At 37.7% G+C, this 24,599-nt stretch overlaps 1 protein-coding gene across 1 annotated transcript in view; it reads left to right on the top strand.

Annotated features, from left to right (window-relative positions):
- Nucleotides 1-3,519: 3,519 nt before the first annotated feature.
- The window catches only part of lrrc1 (leucine rich repeat containing 1), a 40,164-nt gene continuing 19,084 nt past the window's right edge, over nt 3,520-24,599 (top strand). Inside the window, exons 1-4 of the mRNA XM_060871897.1 lie at nt 3,520-4,060; nt 15,334-15,451; nt 17,803-17,881; nt 18,680-18,769. Coding sequence (XP_060727880.1) covers nt 3,902-4,060; nt 15,334-15,451; nt 17,803-17,881; nt 18,680-18,769 — 446 coding nt within the window. The 5' untranslated portion in view covers nt 3,520-3,901. The remainder of the gene's footprint in view (nt 4,061-15,333; nt 15,452-17,802; nt 17,882-18,679; nt 18,770-24,599) is intronic.

Genomic DNA, 24,599 nt, shown 5'->3' with positions numbered 1-24,599 from the left:
CCCCCCCCGATACTCCAGATGCTAAAATAACCCATAAAAGGCCACTTTTATTGCTCCATTCATCAGTACAGGAGTAATAATCAATTAGCCTTATAAAATGATGAACATGGACTAGCAAATATAACATGATACGTATAATTGGTCTCTATAGATCTTTCTTTAAAAATCATCTGATTGGCTGTATGTTTTTAAAATGAATATACTTTGCTTTGTCCTAGAAATCCTTTTGTTTTGAGAAACATGTACCAATCTTCTATCCACTTTAGATAATCCTTTTCGTAATAAACTCGCCAGACCTCCAGGAAACACGTCAACCACCACGTCTGTTTCTGCTGACCTCTTTTGTTTATCAATAGATAAACATTACACCTTTTTTTCTGTATAAATTCTCCTTGTTAATCTCAGTAAATTTCACGAAATCTTTATCAAATGGGTTTATCTATGGAAAACAAGGAAATTTCCATGATCCCAAACATTCAAATCCTGTGTATAAAAGGTGTATTTTTCTTTCATACAGTATTTATTTCTACAATTCTAAGCATTAGACACCCTATTTTTCTGTCTAACTAGTTCATAGTAGATCATTTTACATTGTGGAGAGAAAGAACACGAGCGTATTTTAACCATGCTAATGAAGGTGTAGCAGCTTTAAATGGCATTTAGAAGCATAGTATCTTGCCTGCATTGCATGCTCGATTCAGTTCAGAATGTGTTCACTTGTGAAGTGAAGAAGTCAGTGCCAGACTTTGAAGGAAAGTGTTCATTTCTGACTGGAACTACACTTTGTTCCCCAGACGCTTTGCTCTGCTTTTGTGGCGCATGACAACAATATTCAAAAATGAGTTAAATGAATGACCACTTTAGTAGGTCTTAATCGGTCTTGCTGGGAAACTGCAACACATTTAATATATTCATAATCAAAGCCTGATTATTACATTATTAATTTTATCATTTGTGTTTAAAATGGTTTCATTATTATTTGAAATTTGATACACACTAAGATTTAAGACGACACAAAATACAGGGTTCATTTCTTGTAACTAGGTTGATTCAGCATCTGTACTAGACTGGTTGTTCTGGCACTTGAGTGTTCTCATCGGCCTAAATAAATCTCACCAGTGAGGAAAAGAACCAGGATTTATTTATGACCATTTTGGCAACCCAATTTAATTACTTCCTCTTTACTTCCTGTTTTTTTGCTCTCACTCTCTGTCATTAGGGTTACATATTTCACCTGCCTCTGTATATATTTTACACTATACATCTGAAATGCTCCAAGAACTAGGTAATAAAAAAAGTAAATACTTGATTCATTAATACGTTAATATTTTCTCCCACACTTTGCTGTGACTGAATTCTTAGTAACTCTTTTATAGTCACTGTTTCTCAGTGCAACTAAATGGTAAAATAGACTATTTCACTTAATCAGATGCAAGGCAGGCCTAGGAACAAGGCTATGGGCAGTAAAACAACAACTTGGAATCTAGACAATGAAACACAAGAACAGAATTCATCAGTGTGTAAAGGTACACAGATGAGGCTGATTGGCACATGTAACATGAGCATCATGATCATGTGGCATGTGAGGGGTGATGGGTAATGTAGTCCAGTGCTGAATTCATGCTAACGATGACAACTGTGGTGAAAGCCCAGAGCATTTTTGTACCTATAGCATCGATATAAAGCGAATATCATGCTACAGTCCATGGTCCACATGTACAAATCCCACTACATGCATTGCTAGGTTGTCCACTGGTTGATATAAATACATAGGTAAAGGTAACGTGGTTGCTCCCTGAAGCCATGGGCTAAGCAGTCACGCTTTATCAGGTGAAATGACAGGTCAGACACAAAGTAAGGTATGATGTATCATATAACAGACTCTCAAATCTCAATTTGTGAGAGATTTAGTAACAAGTGACAGCTGCCTCAGGCTGTGCAGGATCAATTTGTCATATTTAAACTCGTCACTGTTGAAAGGTGCAGCTACAAAAGGTAGCTGTCAGGTGGAAACTTTGTACTTTTTAAAAGAATAATCATGTTTTATATTGAAATATTGAAATGTTATACTCCTGGTGGCAGCATCATGCTATGGAGTTGCTTGAATTCAGTGGGTTTGGAGCTGTAGTTAATATAGACGGAATCATGGAATACAAGCTGCAAATTCCACTCAGTATCTCCAGGGTTGCTTTTTATACCATATTTTGGATAATAGTTTTGGAGCAAGGTTGCATGTGGAAAAAGCAAGTCAAGAAGATGCTTTTTTATGTACTAATATCAAAATGGACTCCAAGATCTTGTTTTAAAGCAAACCACTGAAATGAAATTGAATCCATAAACACAAACATAAAGTAGGATATGACAAATTGAACATGAAAATGCAGAGAGGGTTTCTTCAATATACAAATATATTATAAAAATATAAAATGGTTTATAAGGACTATAGTAGCCAAACCAGCCTAAAAATTATATTTAGGTAAAATAAAAAAAAAAGTGTTGTGTCCTTTGTTTTGTTTTTGAGGTGTAATGGAGCGTAAAGAGGTTTAATTTTATGTCTACAATCATGAAAAGATTCTACTACACATTTTTTTTTTACACTTTGACATTGAAAATAGATTTGACATTTGAAAAATACAAAAAACAAACAAAAAAAACCCTAAAAAACTATCACAAAATGTGAATTGATTTGAATCGAGTGTCACGGACTGACACGCCTGTAGATTTGATTGTGGTTAATATAATCTAGCCTTTTTTTATTGTTATATGGATATATTGTTCGGATAGATAATGAAAATTGTGAGGCGTTTCAATTCTGTACATGGAATAAATGAATGGTCTGATGGACTTATTGGTTATTTATTAACATCATTAACATCATCAAGGATTGCGCCATAAGCGCCATTGGTACTGGAGTTGCTTGATGTTGTAGATGTTGTGGATGTTATTAGGGGAAGTGGTAGCTCAGTGGTTGAGTCATTTTACTACTGATCGGAGAGTTTTGAGTTCAAATCCCAGGACTACCAGGCTGCCACCACTGCACTCCTGGGCAAGGCCCTTAACCCTCAGTCGAACTAAACTAAATTAAATGAGATAAATGTAAGTTGGTTTGGAAATCTTGGAGCGTGAAGCATAGCGGTGATAAATCTGGATGCCAATTCCAGAATTTAGTCATTGACTAAACAACATGTTAAGTAATTAAATGGTTTAAGGTATCTACAACAGCTAATTGAAGTATTTACTATAGTAGCTGGTGTTTAACAGGTTACACCATCTTGTCAATAGTACGTGCATTCAGTTCATGTACATAAAAAGCAATGGAATCGTGTTAACAAAGTAAACACTGCTTCTCACTGGTGAGTAAAAAGCAGGTAAACTTGGCAGCTAACCTCTTCCTGAACTCTGTGTGGAATTACAATTCCCTCCCTTCCGCTTCCCCGGCGGTGGGCGTGGATACGAGTGGGCGTGTCCACACGTGGGCGGGGCTCACGGTAAGCGTGACGCCAGCTTGGAATGAAGGAGTGAGTGAGTGAGTAAGTGCGTGTTTTCCGGGTCAGAAAGTGGAGCTAGAGGGAAAACTACAGGACGCAGAAAAGAAAAGTCACGACGTGAGACCAACGCGGTGGACATGTAAACGTTTTGGGGGGGAAATAAAACATGGGAAGTTTGTCAACATTCCAGATAATAAGACGGTTTGACAGCGATGGAAGGGGCGACGTTTGAGACGTGGAGTGAAGTGAAGTGGAGCGTGTGCGTGCGCGCGCGTGTTTTTTTAGCCCGAGCGCACTGGTGAAAATCCCATCGCCTGCATTAGATACAAATCTAAATAAAAACAACACCGAGAGAGAGAGAGAGTTTAAATTAAGGAGATTTGACTTGTCGTGTTGTTTGTGTACGATTCGGGATGTTTAACTGTATCCCTCTGTGGCGGTGTAACCGTCACGTCGAGACCGTGGACCGGCGTCACTGCTCCCTGCTTTACGTCCCGGACGAGATTTATCGCTACAGCCGCAGTCTGGAGGAACTTTTACTGGACGCGAACCAGCTCCGAGACTTACCCAAGGTGAGCATGACACAAACCAGGGGACATTAAACCGCTTGTTTACAGGACAAACCGTGTTACAGGCGAAATCCTTTGTTTATGTTATTACTAAACTATTAAGTGTCGTCGTGGCTCATTGTGACGTCACACCACACACGAGCTCACCTGTGGCCTAAACAACCTAAAACACCTTCACTCTCAAGGCCCAGGGGTTGATCACAGACAAAGCTTCCATGACTATGTTTCAGTTTCAGGATTTCTTATCCACTGCAGGTGACCAAGGATAATCCATGATTAAAAGTGCATAAATCATGCATATTAAACCCTGAAGGAGTCATCATATATACACATATACACACACTAAGTGAGCCCAGAAAGTCTGAGACAACAGTAAAAAATCTGGGATTAAGTAAATAAATTAATTTTTTTAGAATTTCAAAACAAACATGCAAACAATCAAAGAAAAAGGAAACCAGCGACATCTTGACTATTCAATATTCGAGGCAGATTCTAGGTCGCTATTTAAATTTAAGCAAATTTCTACAAAAGGTCTGAGGTCCCATGAGTCTTATTGAAGCACATGTTCACGCCGATGGATCTGATCTATCACAGATCGTCTGGTTTTACACAAACTTGCAGTCTGTGCAAGAAAAATAAAGAAATGCTAAGAGACGCTTAAAATTCATGTCGATGTTTCTAAGATTCTACTTTTCATGCGTTTGTTTGTTTGTTCTGGGGATGTGGTGGCCTAGTGGTTAAGGTATTGGACTACCAACCGGAAGGTTTTGAGTGATTCCCAGGTCCACCATGCTGCCACTGCTGGGCCCCTGAACAAGGCCCTTAACCCTCAATTGCTTAGTTGTCTCAAATGAGAGAAAAATGTAAGTCACTCTGTATAATGGTGTCTGCCAAATCCTGGAAATGTAAATGTGTTGTTGGTGATAATATCATTTGTATTGAAAACCTTGGCAAACAGAAGCTTTTTCAGGTGCTCTGAGATTTGGACTGAGGTATATTTTATATTAATATTGAGAGAGCATGCTATACAAGAAACCCTGAGCTTCACAGGAAGAGTTACACTGGACAGAGACATTGCAGGAGAGATGTAACCTGAAGGTTATTAAAACTGTAAGGAGTTCAAATGAGTCAAATCTTAATCTAATGTAAAGTATCTTCAGCATAATTAACTTTGCGAGGCACCTGATTAAGACTAAACCTGTGCCACGGATCTTGCGATGAGATCCCCTTGGACGTAACTAAAAAGTAATGTGAATGGGAGATTTTTACTTTCATGCATGTGTCAGATAGGAAGCTTGCGAGACAAAGAAAGACCACGTCTATTAACATAATTATGAACTGTGTATGCATTTACACATTTCATTCATCCATCCTTAGTCTCTGTCTGGTCCGGGTCACAACGGTATATATTAAGCTATGGGTTTTATTATGTTTTGGGAAACCGAATCAAATCAATTAGAATGAAAGATGCTACAGGGAGAAAAGAGTTCAGCTTGTTACCCAGAGATCATGAGTTTGAATCCTGATTATAATGTTGAGGGTTGCATACTATCCCAATCTCCCCCCATCAATCACAGTGATGCTAGCCAGTCATGGGTATGTCTCAGCTCGTATGCATGTGGAAGTGGGTGGATAGCACCGACCTTCACGGCTCTACCCTTGACGTCGCATGGGCTGAAAAGATGCATTTGGCTGATATCCCGTGCCTCAGAAGAAGCATGTGATAATCTTCACCCTCCCTAGTTTGTATCTTAATCCATCAACACCCCGTTCTCTTCTGGTTTTAGTGATCCTTATTTGTCCTTATTTGTAGGGACCCTTGGAGGGTGGGATGAGAAAATCTGATAGAAAATAAGCATGTGATCAGTACAGTTTGTTCACACCTCCTTCACTAAAACTCCATTCTCTGAGGTCTTAACACCCCTATCCTCAGAGTGGAGCGACCTGGCAAGACCAAAACAGGAAAAATGCCTGAATCCGACAGGTTAATCCTGTTTCTCAGCCTAGAAACTGGTAGCCAATATGATGCTATTACAGAAACTAAGAGCCGTGTCTGGGGTTGAAGTCTGGTGTACTTAAATATACTGTTGGCTACTTATTGAAATCATTATATCACAATCATATACTGTAAAAAAAAACTAATGTGCATAATGCAGTAAGCAGCTGTGCCATGTGTATTATGTTAAGCACACAAGATTAAGGAACTCATTGGAACGCCGTAAACTGTTTCATGGCTATACGTTTACTTTAATGTATGCGCCGGTTGCCAGGTTTACAGACAAATCCGTTACTCCTGAAACTAGTGCAAAAACACACACCACATTTTTTTGTCCTCTTTGTCAGGTCACTGTGGCGTACAAATATTTCTGCACCGGTTTTCCTCTCACTTTATATCTATCTTTCCGATTGATATAGTTCTATTTAATTAATTAATCACAGACACACCTTCTGCAGCAGTTTATTTGATTGAATTCTAACTTACTATCAGATAACATCTTTGCGGCAACAGAATATATCACACGATCCCAGTTGGTGTAAAACCTTAGCAACTAGCAAAGGTAACTAGCACTTGTTAGAGTTCCAGTTTTAGCCACTACAGTGCTTTATGGAAAGTTGAGCAATTTAATGGAGCTTTTGAAAGAAAAAAAAAATCGGTATCGCAAAGGAGGCAAATAATATTTCAACGGAGTTGTGAATAGAGTAACTGAACAAATTTGGTGTAACTGCATCCAGTTTGGTTTCCAAAACATGGGCAAACATGTATCCTGACCACGTAGAAACTAAGGATGAACGAAGCCCTCACAGTTTTAAAACTCAAGCTCTGCTTTTTATTTATATATACACACGCGATGGCTTTAAGACTCATCATTTCAAGTGAGTTTCAATAGTGACGCCAAGTGCACCATGCAAAACTGTTAAATTGACCAAAAGAGCTGCTTACAGTGTGCTCTGACATGTAAGTAATCAAATCCCACAGCAGCTCAGTGAACCTATAAAAGACAAATGGTGGAATCTTCTGATCTCATCAGCAGAGTGTTGATGAAAATGCAAACGGTTGTGTCGGAGCATTGCGTTCAGCCTAGCTTTTGATTAGAACAGTTTTTCAACCAGTTTATTTGGTGGAGATGGGGAAGGTGAATATGTTAATATGTGACTGTAAGTAATTCCTCATTTAATTACTTATATCAATAAATCTTGTCGAATTACTGTCCTATTGAAACTTATTTTACAAGACTTATTTTAGACGATAAAATTGTAAATGTAAATCTTTAGGTTTATTTAAATTGTTTTCTTGGATTCGTTTCCCATAATATGTCAATAATATCCAGTTCCTGCCAGTTCCTACCATGACCTTGAGAACGAGCAACCACAGCAGTGGCATCATTTATCATTTACATCATTTATAATTTATTATTCCCAAACCACAGAATTAGTCATGTTCCTTAACAAAAAACAGGCAAACTGGAAAACCAGCATTAGCTTTTGCATCACCTAATTTGAACCAAAGTGTACAAGTTATCAAGTGTTTTTTTTCCCCATTGCTTCTAGCAGCTTTTTTTCCCTTTAAGTGTTTTTTTTAAAATCACCTACGTGTGCAAACATGAAATCCGAAGTCGCCGGATGTGAATCTCGGTTTCGCTTTTAAAGGTGCTGTGTGTTAAATTTGGAGAATTCCTGCTTTTAACCCTTTAATGTACAAGCGCCACTTTATATATATATCCCTAATGTCATTTTCACACAGATTACGTGGCATTCAGGGCACTGATATGTATTCAATACATTTGATCACTTCAAATCATTCGGTTAAGGTAAAAACACATCCTTAACAAACAGATGTTTATAGAGCTGAGTATACAATATGATAACACCTTGTTGCCTGCCAAGTGTCTTTTTGTTCGGGATCTTTCCATCTTCGAAGTTATAGTTATTATTAACTAGCAACAGTTATTCATTTATTATAGCTAGCAAAATTGGTCTATTTTTATAGCTAGTAAGGTCCTTTTAGCCAAAAGTACAAAGTAAGGTTAATATCAGTCAGAATGAATAGAGTATGATTGTGTATGTGGCCGAAAAAATGATCTACCTAAATACCTACTTACCTGCCCCCAAACACCCACCCACCCTTGGCTTGTTTTCTGCAGACTTCCGCCTCTTTTTGCATCCCTGTAAATGTTTTTTTTTTGGTTAATAGTCTACCACATAGCTAATTTGGCCATGCCCAATGCTTTTGCAACCTTTCTGCTGGACCTCTTTTGATTTCTTGATCAACTGGTCTGAACTGGCCTGAACTGGCCTGATCAACTGGACTGAACTGGATATTGAGATATAACAGTAACAGATTACAAATAGCCAATAAAAAAAAAGATTGAAGTCAAAATAAATGTCTTTTATCTGATTAATTGTAAGTGACCTAAGTTGTGAGGGAATAAAAGATGCCTAGTCATAGAATAGCTAAGCATATACAAAGTGCTGTAAACCCTACACTGTTTGCTGGGTTTAAAACACCCGAAACACCCTCCAATTTAATCTGAACGTTTGTTTGTTATTTAAATTTAATTACAATATGCTGTAGTAGACAGCTATAATAAAAACAATACCATCTGGTCACTTTGATGCTGTAGATTTATACATAAAACCTTATGCTGTTATCGTGAGTGACTCATCCCTAGATGACTTTTCAAAACACTTAGCATTGTTTACCTTTACGGTTATAATCCATCTATCCGGCGTCACCAAGAACAGGACAGGTTCCTGACAAGGTTTCATCATCTCAGGGACTTGGTCCTTGCCATTGTCGCCTCTGACTTACTCATTAGGGATCTAAATATAAATATCTTGTAAAAAGTGCTTTGTAAATAAAACAAATTGGATTTATCGCGCTAAGGTAGACGTAGCGATAGCAGCTCACCGGGTTGACCAAGAGACAGATAATGTTAGCACGTGGATTAAAGACACAAGAAGAAGAAATCAGGTGTTCATAATGATTATGTATTAATTCTTGTTTGACAAGGAACTTTAAACAGGAAGTTAGCTAAACTGCTAGCTAGGAGAGTTTGTAGTATTGTATCTTCTTTTTAACCAATCTCACTATAATTGACATCAATTTAACAATGTTAGTTTGTGGATTCTGTTATTTGTTGGTGTTTTTTGTCTGTGATTTTAGCTTTAGCTCACTTGTGCAATTTTTTCAACTTATACAGACCATAGGTGTTTTTTTTTTATTTTATAAAATGTGGCTGACAATTTTTTAAACGTTTAGCCAAAATCTTTTTGACACATTGTGTGTATTTTCTGTAAACAAAAGTAAATTTGTTTTAAAAATACGATCACGTACGGAGTCACATGTCACACAATATGACGTGGTAAAGATTAAAAAAAAATTATTTTTATTTTTTTTATTGTCCGTCCGCTAAAATGTAATCAATAGAAAAAAAATAAAGAGATTAAGGAGATTTAAATAAATTTAATATCGGATAAAATGTAATGCAATAAGATTAAAAAAAGATAAATTGGAAATGTGAAATGAAGTGGCATTAGCTGTAAAGTGAAAAATAGACGAAAATGTCTTAAAAAATTAAATGCAGCTACTGATAATTATGAATAAAGTGCATAATGTGTAATTATGTGCAGTTTTGTGCATTAAAATGCATTGGAAAGAAAGCCTATGAGGTAGTAATCCTCAAAAAAAGTGTAGCCAACGATACCCTACACCCTATGACAGGAAATGTACAAGTACAGAATAGAAAATGATAAGAAAATGGTTTCCTGAAATAAGTAGTATGGTAACAGAAGGGAGGGGTGAAGCAGGAGGAAAGAAACCTGTTCAACAAATGTAAAATGTGAGAATGTGGAAAGTGCAGCATGCCATGAGGACAGTCCAGAAATAGTTCAAATTTCATGCAGGCCCTGGTGGCTGTGAGCTGATGATGGGTCTATGGTCTTAATGTTCACAACAGAATGCAGGGGAACGTGGCACCTATAGACACCAGGACATTTTTGCCATTCCTGAACAGACCTGCTGTTATTCCCTGTGCCTCGTTGTACAGACCGCTACGTGATGGAGTGTTTGGTTAAGTTAATGAAGCTATTTAGCTGTTTGGAGATCAAACAGGAGTGGCAGCGAGCAAACCGAGCAGAGATGGAGCCTATTTGTTATTCGTAGCTGACGTGTTTTTAAAAAAGCTTCAAATTGTAATAAAGTACGGCAATAAAACTGATACTTGAATACTGATACTTCAATCAGAGATTTTTAAACTCATTGGATTGTTAAGAAAGGATGCTGTGAAACTACACACACATGCGCACACACGGAACACACCTGTATGGGCGTGGCAGATTGAAACGTTATTGACTGCGGCATTTCTCGGCAGTGTAAACACCTCAACAGCACAGCAGACAGAAATGACAAAGCGTCACGTTTCCAGTAGTGCTAGTTTTCTTTCCCGTCTTCTTTCATTACAATCCGGGTTTAGATGTAAAGTTTTCCCCAGGAGCTGAATCAGGAGGAACGGGATGCTCCGACTGACTCGCCTGTCAATCACAGTAGCGCTAGCCAATCGCAGGTGTCTGTGAGCGTACATATGAGGAAGAACGCAGAGTACAACGTATCTTCGTGGCGGTCGGTGCTAGGGAATAGGATGTGAATCGGCAAGACCGAACTGGGGAGAAAATTAAAGCAGAAAAAAAAAATCTGCTTTAAAGCTTTTTAGCGTTTGACTCTTTACATCTCTACTGTTTTTGCATTAAAGGCGGGCAATTAAATATGACCATCTTGTCCCGTTTGCAATATTTATACACCAAATCTAGGCCACTTCTTTTTCCACTTAACTCCTTATAAACCCGTTCTGCTCTTCCTCTCCCTTTGTTTATGCCAGGAATTCCATTTCAAATCACAATACGCAAAGAGACGAACGGTTCTCTCTGTATTCATTGTTTTTTTGGCCGATCGTTTACTTGCTTGAGTCTTTGTTAGATTGAAACTGGTGGCTTTAAACTCAGATTTGAACCTTTTGAGTTCTGCACGTTACACAATACCTGTCTCCAAATATACGGAAAAAATAATTCATTAATTTTTTGCATTACAGATAAAAAGGCCGTTGTCTACTATAAAGAAAGAGCTGCTGCTTTTATTGAATGACCTAAATATATTAATAGAATATGCTAATTTGCAACCTCAGCTGTTTGGTAATGTAAGTAACATAACACTTTAAAGGTTGAAAGCAAGCTCGGTTTTGTTTACTCTTTAGACAGTAAATTAGCAACAGTTCATGCAGTCTGAAATAGAAGTTTGGTTCCAAATCTCCTCAACCGAGATGTAAATATATGCTAATTCCTTGCAGTGTAATGGAAATTTGCATGTTTTTTAGGTGAATTTTAAGATACGGTGTACTGATGTTATGAGCGTACCTCCAGTGAGCTTTGCTTGTTGCTGTGGGTACAGTACAGTGTCTCTCAGGAGACTTTACAGCTTGCAGGCTGAGCTTGAGCAACAGGACAAGTGAGATTTTTGTGTGACACTCGTTGCAACCATTTTCAACACAGTGACACTCGGTGGGATTTAGTTACTCAGAAGCCAAGCTGATTCGTTCTCAGTTTGACAGATGGCTCATCTTGAAGGAAAAACCGGCAGCTCAGATACGGCGTCGAAGGCATGGGCCAAACTTCTAAACCCACATACAGTCACCTGGTCATATGTTACCCTTTTATTTTGTTTTTTTAAATTCAAATCTAAATTAAAATATTGATCATATCTGTTGGACGCAAAAACATTTATTTTCATTTCTTTGGAATTGGATAACATTAAAGTGTGTGTCTGTCGTACAGCGAGATCCATTATGTTGAACATTAAATAAAGGTGGGATGACCATTTTTCAATGTAGATTGTGCTAATGAAGGAACTTTACCCCCAAATCTCCTGAAATTACTGCTGTTCTTTTTCTTTATTTTGTAGGATGGTGCACAAATTTTTGCACGGCATGAAATTATTATAATACGATGGATTTATTTTAAAGAGAAAATTTATGCGACAACCACGAGCAGTTTTGTCAGAGTGTCAAGTCTGGGAGTAAGGAAGGAGCGTCGACTGTCACGGATCGCAGGATTTTCTCCTCTGGGAAACTGTCAGCGGTGAAAGTTGACGTGACGCAAAAAGTAGGGAGGAGGATGTGGATCTGAATATGTTCATTTATATGTACAACGTTTAACAATCAGAGTTGCAGTTTTGAAATAAGTATTCGGGAGATTGTTGCGCTCTGTGTCATGTCCGTGAGAAACTGTGGCGTTTTTTTTTTTTTCGAGGTGAATTTATATTCATTCACTGGTTTATTAAATATAACACGCAGTCACAGTTCTGACACCAGACTTCACTTAGCTAACACTGAAGAAATCCTGAATACTTGATCCTAGAATACTCCAGTTTAAAACGTAACGCTTCAGCATGTAAAATTAGGCACGTTTCTGGCCCGAAGATTAATTCATTCATCCACAGTAAGTGTTCCATCCTAGTCAGGGTGACACACTCATGCTCATTTTTTGCGAAGTTGGACAAAAACCAGAAGGAAACGCATGTGGAAATGGGAGAAAATAGCGTACTCGCATTAAGTCGATCTGTATTTCTACGTCCATTAATCTATTTAATGCGTCTATTTCTACGTCTATTAACATCTATTTTATCCATCACAATAATATTTGCTAATGTTAACCAGTAAAGGTTATTATTTGTTTGCTTGGTGCCGTCATCATTGCAACAACAAATCTCATCTACTGCGACTTGAATAGTACTCTTTTCAATTCAAAGGAGAATGGTTGGGGTTATAAAGAGGCTGCTTTTCACTTTATTGATGGATAAGAGCTGTATTCTTGTATTCTTACAATATCCTTGTATTCTTACATGTCTTCAGATAAATAAAACACTCTGCTCTGCACAGACGAGTTATCAAACAAATCCAAATAAACACAAAGTATGTAATGATGCAATGAGAGAGTTCTTTCAAAAATCACTTCAGAGCTGCTAGTTAAACTTGGTACGTTTCCCATTAGCGAGTTTTTAAATGAAGTAAACCCTGTAATCTCTTAGAGCTTGGAGTAGAAGCCGATTGCTCTGATGTAGCGTCTATTAGAGCTCACAAAGAGAGGAAATGAATTATTCTTATCTGACCCTCTCTTTTGTGACGTGACCATAGCTTGTCTGCAAAAACGCTAGCATCTGAATAACGCCGACAAGGAACTAAGTGGCCTTTTTTTTTCCCTTTCTTTTCTCTCCATGAACTGCTGCTGTGTAATCTCTTACGCCTCGTTGTTCATCAGAATCTCGTGGCCCTTTCAGACGTCCCGGTCTTAAAGGACTCTTCAGATGTTTCTTTTAATGAACACAGATTTTTGATGAATATATTGCCACTAGTAAGGTAGCTCAAAAGAGAAATACTTAAACTTCAATGTACAGTGTTGAAAGTGTAGCGATTGTGAAAACTGACGTTTCTTATCCCATATGACTATTATGTAAAAGACAAATATCGTTGATTCTGTCCTTACTTGTTTAGTGCCTTGTCATGGGCTTTTATTCTAAACGTGACGTAAAATCAAGTCGGAACAATGAAATTGCTTGGTCGGGTCTTCATCATCAATCATGTGAAGACTTTGGCAGGAAGAGATTAGTGTTAAGTCTGTGGTGAACTCAGAAACGACGCTGACCTGTTAGTTCCTCAGGAGCTCTTGGTTGCTTAATACAAAACCACTCATACAAACTGCTGTAAAAAGGACATTTTTTACATTTACATTATTTACTGTCCAGTGTCACCCAAATAAAAATGAGGTTCCCTTCTGAGTCTGAGTTCCTCCCTCATGTCGTCTCAGGGAGTTTTTCCTTGCCACCGTCGCCTCAGGCTCAACTGCATATTAAACTTTTCAAATTTTTATTCTGTTGCTATACTTCCGTAAAGCTGCATTGAGACAATGTGAATTGTTAAAAACGCTATACAATTGAAAAGAATTGTCGCAGTGATGTTTATGATTACACAAACTGCGACACATTGGGTCAACCCAGACACCAGATCATCTGTGGTGTAGTTTTCCCTGCATTGAACAGGATTGACTTTGAAGGTGCGAGTTCACACAGTGTACGCAGCCTCCGACGACTATCAGCTTTTTCCCCCCTCAAGAGCCTCAGAAATCACAAAGCCAAATTGAATTCCTTCACTTTCTCTGCTCAAGAATTACACTGGGATTTGAATGCAATATGACCGCTTATGTCAGAGCTTCAATAAAAGAATGTATTTATTTATCCTATTATGCGTGTGCTGACAAACAGGAAGAGCAACTGACACCGAGGGAAGAAAAACCTGCATTTTTTTTCCTCTCGTTCTTGTTAACTTTCTGGGTTTTTATTAAGGCAGCGAAGCACTTCGTTATTATTATTAATACTAATAATAACAATAATAATAATATTAATAATAATAATAATAATAATAATAATAATAATAAGAATAATAATGCTTCCATATTATATATAAACCAAACAAAAGTCTTCAGGAGCTACGAAACATGTCAGTATCTGGACATCTTTTCCAAATGTGATTTTCTGCAGTTTACTTCCATTCATACACAAGCCAGGTGACGCCTATATAGTTCCTCTAACACGGTGGTTAAGACAGCAGTCGTGATGAACGCCACATAGGAAAGGTCGTTGTAGAAGTAGGGCAGATAAAGAGTTAAACGGCTGATTACATCAGCGGTGCACAGATACACAGAGCTGTTTTGCCGGGCCACTGGACAAGCTTAATTGCTTAACTGTTCTTTTTGGAAAAGGAATCGATCGTGGCCTTTCTACAGACAGTTTCAGACCGTTTTATGCTTCAGCCGTTTCAGCTCCACGACGGAGGCGTTTTTCTTTTCCCCCCTCACACCCTTTCTGTACATAGAATTTGAATTTAAAATAAGTTTGCGATAAGTGTCTGATGCTTTCAGTGTTGTTTTGTCAGCATCTTGTAATTATTGTATATTTAGGTCTCAGCAGCCTCCCTGACATGTTTTGGACACGTCCTGTTCCTGTATGTAAATGTCACTGTCGATGATTACATTCACCCTTTTTCATCTTTTGGAAATGATTCGTTTTCCTATTTGGGGATAATACACATCCCAGTACACTTGGTGCATTTTAGTCTACCAGTTTTCCCATACACAATTAGTGGGGGAAAAAAGCACATTGAATACAATACACATTGAGGACTTTACTTGCACTTGATTGCTCATAGAAATGATGTTTGCTTGCTGTTTTTCAGCAATTCTTCCAGCTGGTAAAGTTAAGAAAGCTGGGACTGAGCGACAACGAGATCCAGAGACTTCCTCCTGAGATAGCCAACTTCATGCAACTTGTAGAGCTCGATGTCTCGCGCAACGGTAAGTGACCCCGTTGTCTCCTTTGTATTTGAGGTCACAGACTTTATACTTAGGTTAGTACAACTGTACATCCAGTATAAAAAGAAGTACTGGATTCTATACGGTAACACGCTTGAGCTTTATTAACTTTATCCTGACTTGAGCCCTTGAAAAGAAGCATGCTACCACCACCGAAGGCCTGCTTTCCCGAAGGTCTGGTGGACTTTAGATAATAAGTAATCTCATGTTTTTGTGTTTTTGTTTTTTGTATTTTTAAATTTTTCAAAAAAGAAAACCTGTAAGCGATAATCACACGAGGATTTAAGAGGTTATACGAGTGCACAGGCAGGAAGTGAATATTTGTACAGATGTTGTCGTAGGTCTCTCGGCAGCCTCCTTGGTACGTTTTTGTCTTATCCTTGTATCCAGTTGGGTTAAAATGTCCTGCAATCAAAGGATTTTCTATTATTTTCTGTTCCCAAATGAATCCCAAAAGATCCTAGTATCTAGTACCTATTGGAATTCTCATGTCCTTAATTTACACAAAATAGTCATTCAATTGATGGAAAACAAATCTAGGTATTTGCAAACATTGAAATGAAACCAAAAGTCTTCACCCCTGTTGCTCTAAATTATTACATTTGTTCTTAAGAAATGGAAAGAGCATGGCACAGCCTTGACTCTTCCTCGAGGAGGCCATCACTCAGAAAAGAAATAGTTGACCTGGTCATGAAAGATAAGGAGGGAATAACTCGATGAAGAAATCCGAGGCCAAGGCAATAAATCATCATGATGCTACCACCATCGTGCTTCACTGTGGAAATGACGTTCTCAGTGTGATTAGCACTGTTGGGTTTCTGCCAAACATAATGCTTTGTGTCAAGGTCACAAAGTCTGATCTTGGTATCAGATTGGAGAAACGATTTCCTCACGTTCGCTGAGTCGCTAACATGCTTTGGGATTTCATATGGTTTCTCAGTCCTTTTATATAAAGCCCAGCATATTGTAGAGTCTAGGCTCTAGTTGTCCTCAGCTCCATCAGAGATACCTCCAGCCTACGTGACTGCTTCTCTGGGGTGAATAATCAAATATACAATCACTAATTTTCTGCATGCTATTTTATTTATTTTTTTTAATTTTAGTTGTAAATAATTTGCCAAACTATTTAAAATTTTGTCCCACAATTTTATTTGTCATCATACACAGTACGACATGTAGTGAAATGCTTTGTACGACTGTACCAAAAAGAAGTAGTAGTAGTAGAGAAAATAACAAAATCAAGATAATAAAATAAATAAAAAAGTGAATAAAAATAATAAAGCACAAAAAAAAGTAATTATATATTATAATATATATTGTGCTTTTTTATTTAAGTATATATCAAAGAATATATTAAAGTAGATCAGAAAAATATAAAATATAGTCAGAAAAAATATATTGTTTATTTGTTTTAATTCATTACTAATTTTTTTTTTAATTTTGGGCTGTTTTGTGTAGCTTAATGACCCATTTCAGTTTATTTTGGTTCCAGGTTGTTTGAAATATGTGGAGTGGAAATGTAGAACGTAGGGATACTTATGTAAGAAACCATTAAAAAAACCCATCCTGTTTTGTAGATGAGCTTATGTTGGATTAACGAAACCATAAAAGTGACACTTTTCCCAATATAACACCATACACTTATTAAAGATATTAATATCTTTAAAAACTTATTTAATTATTTAAAAACTTTCAAACACCAAATCTAGTAATAACACGATCCTTTTCTTTTTGTAATGTCTGATCAGGGCTTTTTTTTTTCTATCCCGAAGGCCTTATTATACTAAACAGCAGCTCTTTTTCTTCAGACTCTGTTCCCACACACTAACTTGCACACACCCTGTGTATTTTTTGCATCTTCTCAGTTTTTTATTTTTTTATTTTTTTTATTTTAAGCCCTCTGAGCTTAGTTATGGCACGGTCATCACTGGGAATATTTCTGTGCTGGGAACATGGCCCGGATCATAATTACTCCTTTTTCTGTTCCGCTGTTCAGGTTTTATACGCCAATTTTACAACCTGGACTCCTTGTTTGGCAAAGGATGTGCCGTCATTTTGCGGGCAGCTCAAATGGACTTAAATGGCTGTTTGAGTCCGTTTTGCGTTTCGTGCCTGGTGTCCGTAAGCACCAGGGCTGACTCGAAGCGGTTTTGTTAAACATTTCTAGCAAAATGGATTGAACTTTGACCCACTTCTGTATCCGTGCACACTTCCTGCAACAAATAGAGCCATTGCAATTATTGATCAGATTAAAATACAGATTAAAAAAGTGCATTTTGTAATAATGAGTTTAATTAAAACTAACCAACTGTGCTGCTATTTATTTTCCGCAGACATTATCGAGATCCCAGAAAACATCTCCTTTTGCAAAGCCCTTCAAGTGGCAGACTTCAGCGGCAACCCTTTGACACGGTAAATGGAAAACGCCTGTATCACTTAACACACAATCTGCATTCATCTGAACACATTCACTTTTCTCTCTCTGACAAATTAGCAGTAAGTGTATTAGTGATTGACCGCCGTTAACTATTTCCATTCTTTTCATAAGTATAGTCTGTGTGCATTTCCTGTTTTTTTTTTTTTTTGTTTTGTTTTGTTTTTGTTTTTTTTCCCCCCCTCCATCTAAATGATGTTTGATTTCATTTGAATCCGTCTGTTCATTCATGAGAACTATAGGGTCTGATTTAAGGTGATTGCACATCTTGGATCGCTGGCATTTTGTATTTATTTTTTGATTAGTACAAGTGTTCTCGCACTGATTGCGCTGTTCACTTTAAAAGTTTTTGGCTTAATAGAACCCTAACAGCTCTGGGACTTGGCTGTAGTTGCTGTGAAATACTGATTGGATTTCAAAATGGTTTCGGATCAGATCGACTTTGTTTATTAACAGATTTGTTAGTTCACACTGTCATAGTGCTTAAGCTGTTATTGCCTGTCTCTCACAGATCTGTGCCTGTGATGCACACAGGCATTTCTTAGGCTTTTCATTTAGTCTGACTATTTTATTTATTTTCAAAACCTTGTAATGTTTTAGAAATATTCAATTTTTCATTTAGCAAATGGAAACTCATACACTCTCATTCTCTTTGTCTGTCTGTCTCTCTCTCTCTCTCTCTCTCTCCCTCCCTCCCTATCCCTCTCTCTGTCTGTCTGTCTGTCTCTCTCTCTCTCTCTCTCTCTCTCTCTCTCATTTTTTTTATTCCCCTCCAGATTGCCGGAGAGCTTTGCCGAATTGCGGAACCTAACATGCCTTTCCATCAATGACATTTCTTTACAAGCGCTTCCTGATAACATTGGAAAGTAAGCACACATTTCCTTTTTGCCTGTTAATGGAGGGGGGAAAAAGCACAGATATTGCTGACCATTTTGTTAATGACCCCCATAGGGACATTGTATGAATTTTAACAATAGCTAGATTTATCAGGTATGTTTTAAATAGATGAAAAAAATTCTCAGTTGATTCTGCTGAATTTTGAATTGCTGGATGTTTCCTGAGACCTGCCATCGTGGCTACATTTCCCCCCAAGGTGCTATTTTATTTTCTCTCTCTTTTTTTTTTTTTTTTTTTTTTTAAATATGATCTTTATGTCCAAGCTCTCGGTTAAAAAATATATTGTTACCATCAGTATACAAATACTACCATAAACCCTTAGATCATTGCACTTTAATGATTCTGCAGTAAATACAACATTCATCTGGCAGTTTTGTGTTATTTATATGCCAGTTCTGTTTCCTTCTGACTGTCTCCATCTCTCTCATATCGCCATTACTCTGTTCATTTCCTGTGTAATTTCCGCAAACTTCTTTGCTCTATCTTGCAAGCAATCAAAGGGGAGCAATCCGCGTTATTTCTGTGTTTCTCTAGGCACTTAAAGGAATTACATTAGCATTGGTGTATATATATTATACATATATTTATATAATATTGTAATACTACACTATATATATATATAATTGTACATAAGTGTATATAAATATATTTTATATATATTTATAACATTTCTAAAACTCTTTTGCCTTAAGTATTCCATCACTGTGCTGCACATAGCTACTCTGTGTGTGTGTGTGTGTGTGTGTGTGTGTGTCTGACCGTATGTGCGTGTAGTTTTGGGTCACATTTATGGTGAAAGCAATTACATAATTCTATTCACCGATTGATACTTTCTCTCTCCTTTATTGATTTATTCATTTAATTATTATTATTATTATTTATTATTTTTTTTGCACAAACATGGTAAGGCCAGTTTCAAACAAACTCGCAATTAGTGTCTATGCCAAAATAGTTCCTTATTTGAAGTGATATTTGACACACCTCCTTCCAGCCGAGTGTACTTTCAGCCTACGAAGTTACATGAAAGAATCGGCATGAAGCAAAGACCTGAAATCTAATGATTATCAACAAAGTGACTGGATGATTTGAATAACAGGCGAACAAGACTGCACTTCAAAGCATTATTCCCGTTTTACCTCAGGAATTACGTGTCTTTGCATATGATCAAATGAATGTCTTAAATCTCCTTGATATTTTTTACTTGTCCTCCATGACTGTTGGATCTTTTGAAATGTTTTTATCTAAGATGGCTTTAGCTCAGCACGGTGTAGGCTGAAGCGGAGCTCATAAACCGTTTATTGTATTGTACCATTTTAAGCCAGAAAAAATGAAATGTGGTGCGTTCAGAAAGCGTACAATATAGCGTGGCTATAAAATCATATTTTTTTTGTCAATGAAAAAGAAATGTTTTATGGGAAAAAAGCATGGTGGTGGCAGCATTGTGTAATGTTACTGCTTCTTTTTGGCAGGAACTAGATTTGTATTCAAGTTAGAGTCAGTCGTGGGTAGGGCCATCTCCTGTGCATTTGGAGATCCTGTTAAACAGCTGAAGAAGATGGAAAGAGGAAAGATATTTAGCTTTCTATTAAATCAATAAACCAAAGCACACATCCATAAATCAACAACAGAATACCTTTAGATTTGAATGATCCGCTCAGAGACCAGACCAGATCCTAACTTTGACTGGAAGCGGGCACAGGAGATCCCTTTGCAATTTTGAGAAACTTTTTGAAAGGAATAGAGGAGTAAAATGGGCAAAGGAAGAGATGCTGTTGGTAGATTCTAGCATGAAAGAAAATACTCTGTTAAAGATGCTTTAACAGAGTATAAGTTAAGTGATGTTCCTCCTTTCTTAATACATTTCACAGATAATGAATGTTAATCAAAGAAAAGCAGACTTGAAAACGACTGTCTGAAAATATCTAGAGGCGGCTCAGACCCCACCCTCGGTGTAGTGTGATTATGTACATTATAGCGTGTTATGGTCACTGAACTGCTAGATGCGCTAGTGGCGGTGCACCTAAAAATAACATTTGTTGCTTTGTATGTAATAGGAGTACTTTCAAGGGCAGATGTGGCCTTTTAGGGTGGGACAGTATCCAACCCATTTGGGCAAAAGCCTGTTCCAATTGTTGAAAAATAGGTCATGATCTTAGAACAGGCTTAATTTCAGTTAATCAGTGACAATCCAGAGCTGTGGCCATGCAGCAGACAAACAGGTTCCACTTTGCTTCCTTTATTTTGAGACCGTTTTTGTTCCTCAAACTAAACATGAATAAAAATGCAGAAGTTCTCCGAATGTGTTAGAAATCTAATTAACATAAATGTATTAATGTGTAAAATTCTTTATTTAAATTTTAGATCTCTGGACATTTAAAGTGGTTTCACTTCTAGCGAAACTGTTCATTTGCAACTTACTATCAGAGATCAAGGATTTAATGCAGTCTAACAGAATCGTCGATTAGACCGAATGTCAGACCCAACTTGCACTGTTCATTTGAATTTCAGCTGAGGACTACAGTGTTCACACTAAATAATGCACTTAAATATAAAATGAATTGTGCACAATAGACTGTTCTGTTTGCTATAATATTTCAGCAGTTAAAAGTTTAGAGAGTATTTATCATTTTCTCAGCACTCAATCTATCATTTTCAGAGCCTATACCACTTACCCTTGAAATAAAAAGTGCTGTCTGTTGCCTAACAACATTTCTTTTCTTGTTTTTTGTTGCTGGTTATGGAAGGATGAAGAAGATGTTCTATACACGAGTGTATGTCATTGCCACACTGCTTGGCTAAACTGGCTTTCACGCTCGTATGCTGTTTTGTTGACTTGGTGCTTGTTGCCATGCGAACACCACCACAATTCGGTTATTGAGACTGCTCACACTGTCTGAAAACTGACCAAAAATTCTGACGGGTCTGAAATGATCTGACCAATAATCTGAAGGCTCACTCTGAGATTGTTAGATTGTTTGCTGCTCCACTCGCACTGCATGTCAAACAATGACTCATGAAGCTGCAATTTAGCCCTGATTCTGAAAACTGATCACGGATCGTCCATAAGCGTGTCAGCAACATTTACATCTAATTCTATTTTATGTCTTTATTTCTTTTACATTTCCTTAAAACCTTATAGAGACCTGGGGTGATTTTTCTCTATTATCCAACACCAGGTTTATCTGGTTTTGAAGGAATCATACCAAATGTTGTTGGCTTAAGTTCAGGTTTATGTCTAAAATCAAAATTGCTTCATGCTGATTTAACTAAACCATGGAGAGGGTAGTGGGGCCTGAGTTGAAATCTCACAATGATGCTAAGATTATTGTTGAGAAGCTATTATTTATAGCTAGAAATCACATCGGTCTGTGTGTTTAATCCTGCAGCATGTTCCATTTTTAGGTACTTTTTCTCCTTATCCCACCCCATCATTGGCAATGTATTACAAGAAACCATTTGCAGTAGATATACTCTCCTCTTTTTTTCCCCAATGTCTCTAGCAATTAGGCTCTAAAAATTAAATTGTCACTCAAATTTGGTCTTTAATTTCAGAACTGGGATCTGACCTCACAACTCTATACGTTCTAGCAGAGAACATTTATCTATTGATTGAAATAGATTTACATCTATTTGCATCTCTGCTACCCAGTTTACACTGCTATAGCTGGTGGTTGGTGGTTCAATGGCTATGGCTACTTGTGCTACTGGTCAAGCTGGATGTAGTATTAAATCCTGAGGGCCTTTATGTAAGAACGTACGTCTCATGGATGTGTAGTTAAACATTACTTTTTGACTTTTTTTTGAAAGAAGGACAGTATGACTTATGAATAAATATAAAGTTATTCCAGAGTTATTAATTTAATTGCTATTGTTTTACAGCATTTAATTCTTGAAGGTTTGTATAGAATTATGTATTCTAAATCTTAATATCATTCTTTTCTTTTCTTAGCTTTTTTTTAATATTTGGCTATCAAGACCTTGTGAATTCAGCGCTCTGTTGCTCTACTTGTCTGTAGCCCCTTCCATCGTATAGCTCAAATCTAAGCGTTTCATTGCTATAATGTGACTTAAGCTGAACTTTGAGCTTTGTACACTCACCAAATCACAATGTAGTAACTTGAACGATGGAATTTGGTGCTGTTTGGGTGTATGCTGAAGCAGAATTGGGTTGTTTTTGAATTGGGTTACTTCTGTTTTTGGGGTTTCTTTTTTTAGTTTTTCTTTTTTCTTTTTCAATGTTTTTTTTTTTTCTGCTTTGAGGTGAATATTATACAGTGAACTTTAACTCTGGAGCTTAGCCCTGTGAAAGGCACTACTAATAAGAGCAGTCCAAAACAAAGTTTCAAAGAAGGTTGAGGTTGTAAAAAAACATGGAGTAATCAGTAATTATTGAATGGGAACTTAAGGGCATCTAAGTGTTCTGATTCCTTTTAAAAGTAAACTGTATAGTAGAAGTAAACACATGAATATATATAGTTACTTTAAAAAAAGGGAAAAAAAAAAGTTTTTCATAAACATGATTTTGACCAAACAACAGGAAACACAGAACATATAGAACAGGTTTCTGTTGAATCAGAACGTGCTCATTAGTTTTCCATACAAACACGGCTGTTCTTTCAGTTTAGATGAATAGGCTTGTTATGGTATGTTATTGTTTCTATGGCAACATGGAGTTATATAGCAGACACTCCATGAAATCTAAAGCTTAAAATAAATAGATTAAAACTTAACAACAAAAAAAGGCAGACATTTATTTAACCTTTATGGAAAGGACTTGCAGGTGTCGGTGCTATATGACAATGTAAAACATTTCCCTCGTGGGAGTCTCTTCAGGAGAGAGGAATTTCATTGGGTTCTTGCTAACATGCCAAGCTGTGTTTGTCTTATTTACTTCACATGAGATGACATGAGAGAGAAAAAGGGGAGGTTGGTGAGGGAGCGAGCGTTTCTAATGGTAAACAGGAAAAAGGTAACAGGAATGAACTTGTCTTGCAGACATTCCTTAACATTAAACAAAACTAAAAATACTTAAGTGTGACTGGGTCGTTAATAAAAACAAATAAATAAACATCTCCTTTACCTGACCTAACTCCTGAGCTAACCTGACCTAACCCCTCCCCTACCTGACCTAACCCCAGAGCTACCCTTCCCCTACCTGACCTAGCCCCAGAGCTTACCCCCCTGAGCTTACCCCTCATTTACACGACATAACCACTGAGCTATCCCTCCCCTACCTGACCCTAACCCCTGAGCTACCCCTCCCTTACCTGACCTAACCCCTGAGCTACCCCTCCCTCACCTGACCTAACCCCTGAGCTATCGTTCCCCTACCTGACCTAACCCCAGAGCTACCCCTCCCTCACCTGCCCTTATCCCTGAGCTACCCCTCCCTCACCTGACCTAACCACTGAGCTATCCCTCCCTCACCTGACCTAACCACTGAGCTATCCCTCCCCTACCTGACCTAACCACTGAGCTACCCCTCCCTACCTGACCTAACCACTGAGCTACCCCTCTGTACCTGACCTAACCACTGAGCTATCCCTCCCTCACCTGACCTAACCACTGAGCTATCCCTCCCCACCTGACCTAACCACTGAGCTACCCCTCCCCACCTGACCTAACCACTGAGCTACCCCTCCCCACCTGACCTAACCAATGAGCTACCCCTTCTCTACCTGACCTAACCAATGAGCCACCCCTCCCTACCTGACCTAACCATGAGCCACCCCTCCCTACCTGACCTAACCAATGAGCTACCCCTTCTCTACCTGACCTAACCAATGAGCTACCCCTCCC

The sequence above is a fragment of the Tachysurus vachellii genome, chromosome 6 (assembly GCF_030014155.1).
Source record: "Tachysurus vachellii isolate PV-2020 chromosome 6, HZAU_Pvac_v1, whole genome shotgun sequence".
Classification (NCBI taxonomy): Eukaryota; Metazoa; Chordata; class Actinopteri; order Siluriformes; family Bagridae; genus Tachysurus; species Tachysurus vachellii.
The sequence above is the reverse complement of the archived record's forward strand: the minus strand, read 5'-3'. Positions and strand labels throughout refer to the sequence as shown.